At 48.8% G+C, this 14520-nt stretch overlaps 1 protein-coding gene across 1 annotated transcript in view; it reads right to left on the reverse strand.

Moving 5' to 3' along the window:
* Nucleotides 1–4656: 4656 nt before the first annotated feature.
* The window catches only part of LOC121156233 (arachidonate 5-lipoxygenase activating protein), a 34178-nt gene continuing 24314 nt past the window's right edge, over nucleotides 4657–14520 (reverse strand). Inside the window, exons 4-5 of the mRNA XM_040979827.1 lie at nucleotides 13527–13608; nucleotides 4657–5127 (exon numbers count right to left, since the gene is read on the reverse strand). Coding sequence (XP_040835761.1) covers nucleotides 4965–5127; nucleotides 13527–13608 — 245 coding nt within the window. The 3' untranslated portion in view covers nucleotides 4657–4964. The remainder of the gene's footprint in view (nucleotides 5128–13526; nucleotides 13609–14520) is intronic.

Below are 14520 nucleotides of genomic sequence, written 5' to 3' on the forward strand. Positions count from 1 at the left end.
TTTCTGTCTCTATCTCCTTCTCTCAGTAGATCTGCCTCTGCAGTAGAAATAAGTACATCTATAAAACAAAATGTGCTTCCAAAAATTATCAAAAGGGGGACAGGGTTTTGTTCTGTTAGCTGGATGACCTGATTCTCTGTAAGTCTGTCTTGGTTTCTTTCAGACCAAGTAATAGTGTGTCCATTTACAAGGCTATGATTAATTTGAATACATGTACTCCAAGCAATCTGTGCTACATCTTCACACAGCAGCAAAGTGCTTAGCAGGGATAACAGGGGAAGGAGAAAACTTTTCTCTTGGGACCATGGTATACTGATGTGCCAAGCCAAAGTTTCAATTTGCAGACCATTCTGCAAAAGAGAATAGAAATTCCTCTCTAAACATTTTAATAAGAATAACACCCCCAAGCCAATATACAACAGAGTGCATTGCTTTCTAGTAATTTCATTTATGCAGCAGCTCCACTACCGTTTATCTCTCCATAGTCAGATAACCCTTGCCTCCAGGGTGACCATAAAACGATATTTTAATAATGCATCCCATCTGTGATCAGAAAGGCTTAATGAAACACTCTCATGATCACATGGCAGCAAGCTTCAAAGAACCGTGAGAATGTTCCACATTAGACAGGACTAGCTTGTTGCTTGTTGAAGCTTTCATCAGCACACTTTTCCAAATTATCTATAAGAAGTCATACCTGGGGGGCAGGGGCAGAGAGATGGGCAACTGGCTAATCCTCTGCCTGCAAGTGCCGGCATCCCACATGAGCACCGGTTCATGTCCTGACTGCTCCACTTTCCATCCTGCTCCCAGCTTATGGCATGGAGTGGGGTGTGGTGGAGTGCATGTAACAGAGGATGACTCAAGTCCTTGGAACCCTGAACCCACTTGGGAGATTCAGAAGTTCCTGGATCCTGGATCCTGGCTTCGGATCGGCATAGCATCAGCCATTGCGCTCACTTGGGGAGTGAATCATCAGACAGAAGATCTTCCTCTCTGTCTCTCCTCCTCTCTATTAAAAAAAAAAAGGAAGAAGAAATCATTCCATATCAGTATTTAAAATCTAGCCTTCTCTTTAGCCCTGAGGTCTTGCCAATTTATGAAAAAGTGCTATCAAGAGGAAGGTAATGGGATATGCAGATGCCAATCCATATATTCTAGTGCTCACATTAAGAAAAGTACAGAGAAGTCAAATTCATTCCAACACACTTTATTTGACATAGTACATCCCCAAAACTACCATTTTAAGGTGGGGCGAATTTGAGAACATTGATGAGAGAGTTTGCATTCCTTCTTCTTGCCAAGCCTTTAAAATCCAAGGTGCATTGTATATTTGCAACACGTCTTGGTTCAGAGAGGCTACACGTGAAAGGCTCAGGAGCCATGCGGGCCCAGCAGCTCCTCTCCTAGGCAGTGTGTGTGCACAGCCTCCTGAAAATGGCCCGTGTGGGCAGGCCACTGGGAGATGAGTAGCTCTTAAAGGTGGTGTCCCTGTGATGGGAGCACAAAGAATCCTGCCTCCCAGCAGTGAGGTCAGAGCCCACCACATGGCTACCTTCACGTCTTCAGCTCCCAGCTTACAACACCATAGAAACACGCTCGGCTGTTTATAAGCCAATGACTGTTCTCTGGTGTCTGTGATGGCAGCACAGACTGAGCTAGAACAATGGGAAAGAAACTGGGGGCGACCATAGCAACCCCTTGCAGAGTTTCTCACTATAGTCAGGTGCTCTCATCAAGGGAACAATCCCATCTTAGCATTAGTGGAGGGGAGGGAGACAGCTCACACATCCCGGCCTCATCTGTCCTTGTGCAGTACTCTGTCCCACACTGGGGCAGAGAAGGGGGCAGCATTAATAGGGTCCCCATCTGCAGGAAGGTGGAGGATGCCCCAGCTTCCTTCCTCATGAAGTGCTCTCTTGGGCAATCACATGCACCAACTCTCTCATGCTGTATACTCCAGGGACATTGTATACTCCCAATGCCCCCACCCACCTGCTCCCTGGGGCTCTTCCAAGACAGAAGACCAGTGTCGGGGAAGAACCCTAGAATAGCCCGCACTGTAGGAGTGCATCTGGGTCCTGGAACATAATTACACTTCTTTTACTAAGACATATTGTGGGGCAGAGGTGAAGGCATTTTACAGTATAATGAAGGTTCTGAAGCTGCTGGCTTTGAGCTCATCAAAAGGGAGCTTGCACAGGGTGGGCCTGGCTTAATCAGGTGGGTCCTCCAAAGGGGGAGTTGGAGTCACCCAAGAAAATACCGACAATATTCTTCCCTTGGCTGTAGAGACAGAAACAGTCACCACCACCATATTGGTGTGCGGAGTCCAGGTACATCTGTTCAGAGGTGTGGCTATCTGAATCTCCCAGCCATGTGGCTGTGACTGGGAGAATTCGCACTGCTTCCTGCTGGGGAGCCTAGCACCCTGTCCACTACTACCAAGCAGTGGTCGAATCCTGGGCTCGTGGGCAGCCAGAGCAACAGTGGAGCCAGGCTTCACCCACTGGCCACCCACCAGCAAGCTCTGGAGTCTTGGGTGTCTGAAGTTACTGCCTAAGGACATCCATGGATAAAGTCACAATACACGTAGGTAAGGAATGAATCCTGAGGGACATTCAACTACAGGGCCACTTGCAAGTAAGCAAGGGGACTGAGACCCAGAGGTTTGGAGTTAAGAGACTGGAAGATATTTTTGGGTCAAACTGATGCACCAGCCCATATGGGAACCCGGAGTTGGGCTTGTTTGCATGGAACATTACTGACCACTACATGCCAGTCCACATGAAAACTAGGGCTGGGGGACTAGGACTAGATCCTAGTAACCAACTGACACTAACTAGCATGAGAGCACCAGGTCTGGGGGTAGATTCTGTGGGGATTTGTGCACCCAACCCTGTGGAAATACAAGTCCCGCTGGTCAGTTCAAGAGTTGGGGTGGTAATGGGCTGAGTTAAGTGTGACCATGGAACCTGCCAACACTCACGGGTACTGGGGCTGAGATTAGGCTGGGCAGGTCCAAGCTGCAGCACCTGCATGTGTACCCTAAATCAGGGTGTGGAGTGGGCCAGGCCACAACATTCATCAGCTCATAGTAGGCCAAGATGGAGAAGCAGGTTATGCCGGGCAAGGGCCTAACACCTGCTGGCATATGTGAGATCTGGGTCTTGGAATGGGCCAAGTGGAGGAACTTGGGAAACTCCCCTAGTGGGTCATAGCTCCTGCCGGTGAGCACATGGTCCAGGCCTGCGAGTTGGGCAGGCTCTGCAAGGTAGCTCTAACTGTTGGCTAATGTGGGGTTAGTTTTGGAAGGGGGCAGACTGGGCAGGGCCAAGCCAATCTTAACTCACCTGCAAGTAAAGAAACCAGGATGGAGCACAGGTCATGCTAGCTAGGCTGTCACACCTACTGGTTTGCATGAACCAGGGATGGGAGCAGACTGAGCAGGGCCAGGTTTCAGCACCTGCCAATAAGAGTTAAAACTGGGGCAGACCAGGTCAGGTCAAGCTACACCATCCTAAGGCAAAGGCCAAGACAGTGGAGGGACTATGCTAAGCTGGGTCAGAGCAACCATTGGCACACATGCAAGATCTATGGCTGGGAACAGGCTTGGTTAGGGAGCAAAGGGGATCCCCTGGCTGGGTTGTAGTTCTTACCGGTGAATGTGAAGGTCAGAGTGGGGGCTGCTGTCTAGTCTGGACAGTGTCCCTTGGCACAAGTGTGGACTGGATCTGAGATGTGCCAAACTGGGCTAGACTGCAGCATCCATTGCACACTGGAGAACCAGTGTGGGTGCAGGAAAGGCTAGGTTAGGTTAGGTTTCTGCCCCTGCTGAGCCTCCCTCAGCCTGGGATGCCCCGCCTTCAGAAATGCAAGACACAGATATCTGCTCTCTCTGAAGGGCCCAGTCTGGGGGGTTCTGTTACAGTATCCCAAGGCAGACAAAGACAGGGCCTTTCCCCTGAACTGCGGGGAGCATGTTGTTCTGAACTCAGACCATGCCAGGCGCCACATTCCAGCAGCTTCTGGGAGCACTGGGAGGAGGTGGCTCACGGGCGGGGCTGTGATATTGGGCCAAATATAAACACTGCTTTGCTGCTGGGCCAAAGAACCATTGGGGCAGGATGGTTCCACTATAACTTCAGTCCAACGTATCTCACCCCAGAAAAGCTGACTTTTCTCCCTTGGGTGTCCCAGATTTGTGGCCAGCTTCCACCAACATCTCAATTCTGCTCTTTGTACCAAGTAACACCAAGTCTGAAGGTCATTAAGCCACCTCGGACCTGTCCACAATCTGGAAATGGCTCCACACACATAGATGTGGCAACCAGAGAGTCACTAGCCCCTCCGTTCATGTGGACGTGTGTTCAGACAACATTTGGATCTCGTACTGGGCTCCCACAGGGAAATACAACAGACCCTAAACCACATGACACCTTCAGTGTGTGACAGGATCTTAGCATGCAAAGATGTCACCTAATCCTTGGAGAGTGTGTGCGGGAAGGCGGGATGCAGGGTCAGGAATAGATACCCAAGGAAGTCCATCTGTCCAGCAAGAATGGTGGCCTCTTTATTTATCAGCATTTAGGTTGAAGAAGACAAATGAATTGTATACGTGTATGAAAAATAAAAAAAACACCCAGCAGCCTGAGAGAAGTCCCAGTATTTTATTTCCAGAAACCATGGTTCAGGTCACAAAACACCCTCGGTGAGCAGAAGTTGAGAGCTACATAAAAGAGATCTGCATAACAAAACTAGGGCCATTGCCAAGTTCAAGGGGGTAGGGGCGGGGCTGACACTAAATCGATTTCTTCTGGGAAAGGGAAGGTTAAGTGGAGCTGCGAGGGCCAGAGGGTCCTGAGATTTACAGCTGCCCTAGGAGGGGCGGATGCCTTCAAAGCACTGCATGCTGATGACTCCTAGGCATCGATCAGACGAGCGCACTGGCCCGTGCTCCGCAGTCAGGGGATGAGAAGCAGAGGGGAGATGGTGGTGGTGATCGTCTTGATGTAGTTTTCAAAGTCACTTCCGAACAGGAGGATGAGGTAATGGTTGAGGATGCCAGCCAGGGACATGAGGAACAGGAACAGGATGATGCGTTTCCCAAATATGTAGCCAGGGGTGCTGGGAAAGAAGGAAAGAGAGTCCAGTGATGTGACACAGGCGACACCAACCTCCTCCCCCCTCCACACACACACAGCATCGTCCCCAGAGAACAGGGGCTCCAAGGTCGGCCCTTACTCCGCAGTGCTTGTCTGCTGCCTCGGAGGGTGAAGGTGCCCCAGGCGTTCAGAGGCAGCTCAGAGTCCAGATCTCTGGCCCATCCTCGGACAGCCCTGATGTGCAGGCTTCTCCATGCCCTCCAGACTTCCTTACCTCCAGCTCTCCGTGGCCTGGAGATGACGGGCATTGTGGCTTGCCATTGGAAAGACTCCTTAATCTAACAGCTGCCCCTCTCCAGGGGTGTCTGTAAGCGCCGCCCACCCCCACCCCCGCCAGTGGATGTGGAATGCAGAACTACCTTCAAGGCCATGGTATGAAGGAGTTGGTAAACCTGATGGAATCTAAATGGGACTTTAGCATCTGGGGGTAAAATCTCTTTTAAGTAACCCACGGTCTTATTAAGAGCAAGGCACCCAGTTTTAGGCAAGTGTTGGATGACAGGACCCTCCTTATTTATGGAGTAGGGAGGAGTGAAGGACTTTATTTTCTATCCAGGGCCATCTGGATATTTAGAACATCATTTGTGGACCATACAAAATAATCCACTGACATAGCCTACAGTGACTAAATTCTGAGTCCCACCTGGCCCTTCTACAATTTGCAGGCCACACATTCTCACCCCTGCCAGAGGCAGAGAGCCAGTTAGAAACACAGAGTGAGATCTCCCATTTTTTGATTCACTCCCCCAAATGCCTACAATAGCCAGGTCTGAGCTGTCACTGTAGCCAGAAACCAGGCACTCAATCTAGGGTGGCAGGGATCCAACAACTGGGCCATCTCCACTGCCTTCCAGGGTCCGCGCCAGCAAGAAGCTACAACTGGAGGTAGAGCGAGAATCAAACGGAGGCACTCTCAGATGTGAAGGGGGCATCTTAACGGGTATTTTAAAGATGCGCTTCAGGACCTTACATTTTGTATGCCTCCATTTTTCTCACGCCTTCTCTCTCACATGCACTCTCTCTTGCACACACAATCTCTCTCCCTCTCTCTCTCTGGCAGTAAGTCCTAAGCTGCTAGGTAGACCATCAGTGGCATGGGAGGCACCTGCCCTGTGGGATGGGGGCTGTCTGACTGCCGGCACAGGCAGCCTGGCTTCTGCCCTCCGTCTACAAGATTCTGTCCTGACACTACGCCTAGGGACATCTTGCAGGCCTGCAGAGTTAGATAACTGCAAGTTGTCCACAAGCACTGTGGCAAGGACATCACTGGACAGTCAGAACAGCCTGCTCAGCCAGGCAGCTCGGTGGACGCTTGAGGTTGGACAGAGGCAGCAGACTTTGTTCTGCATGGGTTTCATATTGGGGATGTTAGCTGTTTAAAGGGAACCCCACAGATTCATAACCTAAAGCATGATTTCCCTACAGCAAATGCTTTGAAGTCTCCAGGCAGTCCGCTGTCCACTTCCTGGCTACTCAAAGTGTGGTCCATGGCCCAGCAGGCACAGCTGGGAGCTAATTTGAAACAGGCAGTCTCAGGTTCCTCTCAAAGCTGGTGGATCAAAATCTGCATCTGGACACATGCCCCAAGGGACACACAGACTTGGGAGAGGCGCTGTTAGCAGTTTGCAATCTCTGCCCCTGGCCAGCTCCATTCTGTTCACAGCGCTAATCAGAAAGGGAGACTTTCTGTCTCCTCATCAAAGAACAGAACTGGTCCCCCAGCCGAGTGTCATGACCTGAATTGTGTCCCCTATCAAAACCCCTGAGTGGAATCCCTAGCCACAAGACCTCAGAACAGGGTCCTATTCAGAGACGGGGCTCTTGGTTTTTTCTATTAATTTATTTCTAATCAAAGAGTAACAACTTTGTACATTTATGGGATGCAATAGTATGTTTTGATGTAATAGGATACAACAGAATGTTTGATCTGCATATATATATATGTATGAAAAAGTTAATCAAGTGAATTAACATGTTCATCTCTCCACTAACTTATTTTCTAGTGGAAGAAGACATTAAAGATGTAATCTCTCAGCCATGTTGAAATAGATCACACATCATTATTAAGTGGGGCCATCACATGTTGTGGTAGATCACTGAAACTGATTCCTCTAGTCTAACTTTGGATCCTGGGATCAACAATTCCACTTTCCTTGCCCTTCCTTGGGGTAGTAGGTTTAATCCTAGAGTCGGCCATGATCCAATAAGAGGCCCTGTAAGAGGACGTGGAAAGGTGCCCAAGGCAGGAAGGTGACACCTGCAAGCCAAAGCCAGTGGCCTGAACAGCAACCAGCTGCCAGCACCTTCAGTTTGGTCGGCATTGCATTTCTGCTACTAAAGCTGTGGAGTCTGTGGTTGTGACAGCTCTAGCAGAACAACAGTCACATACAGGTGCTGTGAGGAAAGCTCAGGTTGGGGATGTTTTTTAGTTGGCCAATGGAGGACTCATTAGGTTAGACTGTGAACAATCAACTCTTGTGCTATCCCAGATAAGCCACTGTGTGCTTATTTCAGAAACAAGAACAAGAGTTCTGCAAAGTTGTTCTAAGCGTGGTGATGAAGGAAGTGACTGTGCCTGGAGTGCGCAGGAACTTAGGAAGGATTCCTCAAAGTCAGCTAGGACCGCGGTCCTTTAACTCCTGGAGACACAGATCAAGAGGCAAGCATATGATTTGCTGCTTCCTCCTCCACAGCCCTAAGGGTAACCGTGACTCCCGAGGTGGGCCTCTCATTGGGTGCCTCTTACAGTTTCTCCAGCTGGGAGATGGGGCTGCAGTGTGGGAGGTGTGTGCAGAGGAAGCACCAGCCCCCCGCCCAAACAAAGCCATGGGGAAGCTAAAATGAGGCAGAATGCAGAAGGAAGAGCAGAGGCCTACAGGGCCCACAAACAGGATTCTCAGCCCCTGAATGAGACAGACATCTCCCTGTTGTTTCCAAAAGTTGATGCATACTTCTCTCTCAGAATTCAGTAATTAAGCATCTGCCGGAGCAGAGCGAGGCATTGCCTGTCCGTGACTTTGCTAACTTTTCACCACCACTGTGTGAGGTCACATTATCAGTCTAGTTTCTGACTGAGGAAGCTAAGAGCAGAGCGGTTGAGTGATGGGCCTGCGGTCACACAGGCAGGGAGAGGCAGAGGGAACTCAAACCTTCAGACTGGCATAAAACTGGCATGCACACATGAGAGGCCAGTACTGGGGCACAGGCGGTAAAGCTGCCACTTGTAACACTGACATCCCATATACGAGGGCAGGTTCGAATCCTGGTTTCTCTGCTGCTGATCTTCCTCTTGTAAATGCACCTAGGAAGGTGGTAGCAAAGAATCCAGACACTTGGGCCCTTACTCCGCTAGTGGGAGACCTGGATAGAGTTTGGCTCTTGGCTTTCCAACTGGCCAGCCCTGCCTTTTGGGGGGCATTTAGGGATTGAACAGGTGAATAGAAAATCTCTCTTGCCCTCTCTTTCACTCCTTCTCCCTCTTTGTCACAATGTCTTTCAATTAAGTAAATCTTTGAAGGACAATAAAAGAAAACATAAAAGGTACTTTGCTAACCAAGCCCCCTCTCCCAGTGCTGAAAACATCAGGCACATGGTGCTATGGTGTGGCAGGAGGCGACTGCCAACGCCAGAGACCTGTGTCCCAGCCTCATTCCAGCCAGCCTGTCACCAACCTGCCCTCCCTCAACAGCACCACCTCCCAGCCTGGCCGTTAATGGGCACAAAACACAAAACAGCAGCAGGAAATTTGACAGTCCTTTTGGTTTTAAAATGATTTCCATTTCAATAGAGAAATGTCGCTTTAGATCCGATAACTTCAGAAGGAAAGAAGAATTGCAAGTTCTGTGAGAGCAGGATGTGGCCTCCACTCGGCAGCCGTGTCTTTCCAATAAATCAAGTGATCCATCAATACTGGTCAAAGGGGTGACTTGTTTTCGGGAAAGAGGCCTGGGGGCAGGATTTGGCCTCGCGTTAGGATGCCCATGTCACATCGGAGTACCTGGGTTCCAATCCTAGCTCCAGCAACTGGATCCCTGCCACCCACATGGGAGACCTAGGTTGAGTTCCCAGCTCCCATTTCCAGATTGGCCTAACCCTGGCTGGGGGGATCTGGAGAGTATACCAGGGAATGGGAGCTCTCTCTGTCTCTAGCTCTGCCTCTCAAGTAGTAAAAATGAAGACAAGAGTAGGAAACTCTTCAGTGATTCACAAGCTCCAGGAAACCTATGAAATACCTGAAGATAGCATTGACATGCAGGGGAGTGGTGAAAGTTCAAGGTGAGGATCAGGGATCAATGCTTGAGGAGCACTCTAGCCAATTCTGGGTACAGTTGTTGGGCAGCTATCATGAGAAACTCAGGTCTTGATAACCACCATATGTACCCCCAGGCTTCTGGGAGAAGCCACTTGGTGGTCACACTCTGGTGAGAAACACCAAGGTCCAACCTTGGAGGGACCCAGAGATTCTGAATTACTGACTCTAAGAAGAAATGCCTGTGGGGGATCACTCTTGTACCTTCAGAAAGGGAGGTTTTGGGGACAACCACAATGGTTCAACTGGCTAATCTTCTGCCTGCAAGTGCCAAGATCCCATATTGGCACCAGTCCTGGCTGCTCTACTTCCCACCCAGCTCCTTGCTTGTGGCCTGGGAAGGCAGTAGAGGATGACCCAAGTTCTTGGGACCCTGCACATATGGGGAATACCCGGAAGAAGCTCCTGATTTTGGATTGACTCAGCTCTGGCCATTATAACCATTTGGGGAGTGAACCAGTAGATGGAGGATCTTTCTTTTTGTCTCACCTTCTTTCTATGAACCTGCCTTTCAAGTGAAAGTAAATAATTCTTAAAGAAGGAAAGAAAGAAAGAAGAGACTAATGTCACAGGAAGTTGAACAAGCCCTGGTTAATTCAAGTGGACAATGAATGGTCACTGCATGGATGTGCAGTGAATAAGGAGCAAATGAGTATCCAAGGAGCAAATGGAGTTGGGTAACTTGGGCTCATCAGCCTCAGGGGACACCAATGGCTGTGTGTGAATCTGTCCCCAAATTTCGTAGTGTAAACTTAATTCATCGGTGGGGGTCTTTGGGAGATGACTAAGTCACAAGGGTGGAGGCATTCTGAATGGAATTCGTGAGCTCACAGAAGAGACTGAAGCCCTTTCTGTTGTTCTGGCTTTTGTTCCATGAGGATGCAGTAACCGAGCACCATCTTGGATACAGAAAGCAGCCCTCACTAGACAATTTCAGCACCACTCTGATCTTGGAAGTTGCAGCTTTAAGAACTGTGGGAAATACCTTTATGCTGTTGACAGGTTACTCAATTTTGGCATTTTGTTATAGTGGCAAGAAAAACTGAGACACCCATTCATTACCCAGCCACCATGAAGCTGAAAACATCAAAATGTTAAGAGGACTTAAAGTGGAAACTTCCACGGGGGACAGAGTTCTGAGAAACAGTAAGAAGGAGCAGCTGGGGGAAGGCAGATGAGAAAAGGCAAATAGTGTGGTACAACTGTGCCAGTTGCCCTGAGTTAGTTCCATGTGGTGGCTCAGAATGAAATGGAAGAAATCGGGATTCAGCCTCAACTGCTATGTAGTAACTATGCAACACATGAACAGGACAGAGAGGAGAGGGTCAGGGATCAGGACAAGGGATGGAGAACTGAAGAAAGGCAGCCTGAAGCCTGAAGCAAGCCACTTTCTCGGGGGCAGGGAGTTTGGTGAGGTCTCATCCACCCATCACACCAAAAATGACACTGGAGATTTTAAATTGGATAGGGCCAAAGCAGCTTCAGGAAAAGGAGCAGAGGTGATCCACAGCCTGAGAGAGAAATTCTGCAGGAAGGCTTTTTATGAGCCGACCTTACCTGCGCTGGTGAGGTTACAGACAAAAGTAGGTCCCAAGGGCACCAAAGTGTCAAGTACTTGCAAAGCCCAAGAAAGACACAGTCCAGGGACACGGAGAATCTGGGATAGGAGATGCACCTGCCTGAGGCGGATATTACTTCTAGCTGGCAGAATTGAAAACCACTTTGCATATAACCATGACATCCCCTGAGTTGGCAACCTCGGGCTGAATTTGGTCTACAAATTCATTTCTATTGAAACTAAATATCATTTCTATTGAAACTATTCAGAATTCTGTTAAGGAGTCTATAAGGGGCTGGAGCTATGTCATAGTAGGCTAAGCTTCCACCTGCAGTGCCAGCATCTCATTTGGGCACTGGCTCATGTCCCAGCTGCTCCACTTCTGATCCAGCTCCCTGTTCATGCACATGGGAAAACAATGGAGAATTGCCCAGGTCCTTGAACCCCTGCACCCATGTAGGAGACCTGGAAGAAGCTCCTATCTTCAGATTGGCTCAGCTGTAGCCACTGCGACCATTGGGGAGTGAACCAGCAGATGGAAGATGGCTCTCTCTCTCCCTCCTTCTCTCTGTAAAAATATGTCTTTCAAACAAAAACAAAATAAATCTTATATAAAAAGAAGGATTCTCTGAACATGTTTCTCTCAGTAAGAATAAGTTCCTTGATTCATCAATAATGCCTACGGAGCATTATTGGGAGGGAAGAAAGGTCTAGAATTTGCACATGTCATGAGTTAAGAGCCAGTGAGAATCTTCTTAGTAGCTTCTAATGGGAGATGAGGGTGGGCCTTAGGTCAGGTCAATGAGGCCCAGAGGAATCTAATGATTTTAAGATTTCTTTTAAGTCTGTATCCTATCCTATTGTACATTTGTTACTTTTTTTCATTCCCCAAAATCTTTAAAAGGGCCTCTGGGTAGGTGGGCGAATTTTATGATGGTCAGCAGCTCTCAGAATTAAAGCCATGGCAGGATTTCATGCTGGTGGTAACAGGTTAAGAAGAGTCCAATCTTGGGACTTGGGGCAGGTACAGAAATGGCTGCAGCACACGGAGCCAGTTCAATGCCAGACACCTCACCCCCTCCCTTCTCTCTTCACAAAAGCTCATCAGGGCGAAGGAGAAGAGACAGAATCATTTCGGACAATATGGATGGGAATACGAGAGAGAGAAAGAGAGATTCCATTTTAGACAATAGATAAGAACACTCCTGGAGAAGAAAGACTGGCAGTAGGGAAGGAATCACTGTGCTAGCAGTCATTTTTACCTACGGCAGCCCGGCTCACCATCAACTTCCTCAAGACCCTGAACTTCACAGGCACCCAGCTTTCATCTGCCAACCTCCTGAGGAAGCCACTTGCCTTTGTGGCTGTTGAAGGAGGCTGTCTACCTGAAGAATCTGTTAGCCACTAGAGAAGCATGTAATTGTAAAAAGACAGAGTGGGAAATGAACAGAGACCAGGAAGGAAAATGCCAGGGAAGGCTGGGGCTGGCACATGAGATGGAAGCCTCCCAGAATGTATTTCTGGCTCTTGAAGCTTTCCTGGCCCATATGGCATTCCAGTCTCTAAGGAAACAGCAGAACACCAGGTCTCAAGCGGATCTTCTGTAAGTAGCATTGTTTATTTTATTGCAATCCATGTTCCCCAGCAGCACAGGGCTGCTATGGAGTTTTCTCTTTGGTTCCTCTATGAGAAACACTATAGTGGCTCTAGTCATGGTCTCACTGTCTTGCAATGCACTTTATGTTCCCAGCATTCTCTCTGGAACAGGCATTTGACACATAGGCTGAAAACACCACTTGGGACACCAGCATCCCACAGAAAAGTGCCTGGGAATTGAGTCCCAGCTCTGCTCCCAACTTCAGCTTCCTACTGGTGCATGCCTTGAGAGGATGGATCAGGTACTTGGGCCCCTGCCACCGCTAGGGGAGACATAGCTCCCAGTTCCCAGCTTCAGCCTGGTCCACTGCTGGCTGTTATAGGCACCGAGGGGAGAGAGTGAAAGTTGAAACAATGAATGAGATCTCTCTCTTTTCAACTCCTTCTAAGCCCTTTTTAAATAAGCCTCTTTTTTGTTTTCAATCTCCCTGCAGATTCTTTGAAAAGTTTTTCTCAAAAAAGTCACAAGGTGCAGTCTTCAGTTCTTCTTTCTCCAAACAGCCAAATGCTTCACTCACCAGAGGCTGGGGCCCTTGGCATAAAATGTCATTCCAGACCTAGACTAGGTTTGGGGTTTAGAGGTGCAGAAATGGGCAGTGGCAGCCTGAAGAACCCTTTGCCAGTCCAGTGCTAGACAGAGAACTGTGTTATTGGGAAAACTAGACAAGTCTCTAGCTGTATTTTTAGAACTCTATGTTCAAGACAGGATGAGGGATCCCGGTCAGCCACCCAACACCAGAGGTGCTTATCTCAATGTCAGTTGAGTTATCTGTCATTCTTCTGGCTGGGAGAGCACAAATCACTCCCGGAGTTCATCCCCAGCCCCATCCATGCCTACCTCTGAGTCCTCTCTCCCAGGTAGCCGACAAAGTACTTCTGCCTCACGAACAAGTACATCAGCCCAGCAAAAGCAGCCGGAACTAAATGGAGAAATGAAAATATCTGTGTCAGATTAAGAGCCACCAAAGCATGCTAACTCAGCACCTTATGAGAACATGCAATCAACACTGGTCACAAAACGCAGCTGAGGCCACAGGTTCTGATGCAGAGGCTGACGTGCATGGCAGAAAAAGCCCTCAGGTTGCAAGAAACCTGAGAACTTTAATAATGATGACATTACTGTATGCCTGCCCCAGGGTGCAGCTTAGATAATTCTTACATGTCCATCACCTAGCAGGCATCTTCTCAACATCATCAGCATTTCCACTTCCAGATGTGTAAACTTGGGTCCAGATGTCCACAGGTGCTTGTGGATGGGTCAGGTGATGAGGAGGGACACAGGGAGGCAGAGCTCAAACCCCGAGCTCAGCTCTGAAGCTGGCTCTCTGCAGAGCATTCCTCTCACCTGGGGCCGCCACAAGCAGCTGAAGAACTTCTACTCTGTAGAGAAGTCACTGGGGAGGAGAGATCCCTGGTGTTCCAGCCCTTAGGGAAACAGCCTTGAGCAGCACCCCACAACCCAATGGAGGCCTGCCCTGGGAGCTGGAAAATCCAGGTGGAATTGGATTGGTGTTATCAGGAACTATCTGCATCTGGATCTATGGCCTGATTGTGGCTTTCTGACCTGTTAGGGGTTAGCAGAAGAACTGAATCAGGCCATCCATACAAGGGCAATTTGAAACATCCAAGAATTATCCTAATATAAAATAAGCTGTCTTGATGAGCAATGTTTAAATGCCAGTCACATCCTTTTCCACAGGTACTCTGAGTACTTGGGTCTCCAATCCTTTCTGACACCAGCTAAAGTACACATTATTGTCACCATTTGACAAAGGTTTCAAACTGAGGCTTGGCCTGAGAGTTGTAGAACAGCTGTCTTTTCCTGGATCATC

This window comes from Ochotona curzoniae, unplaced genomic scaffold (assembly GCF_017591425.1).
Source record: "Ochotona curzoniae isolate NIBS_2020 unplaced genomic scaffold, NIBS_Ocur_1.0 contig_3332, whole genome shotgun sequence".
NCBI lineage: Eukaryota > Metazoa > Chordata > Mammalia > Lagomorpha > Ochotonidae > Ochotona > Ochotona curzoniae.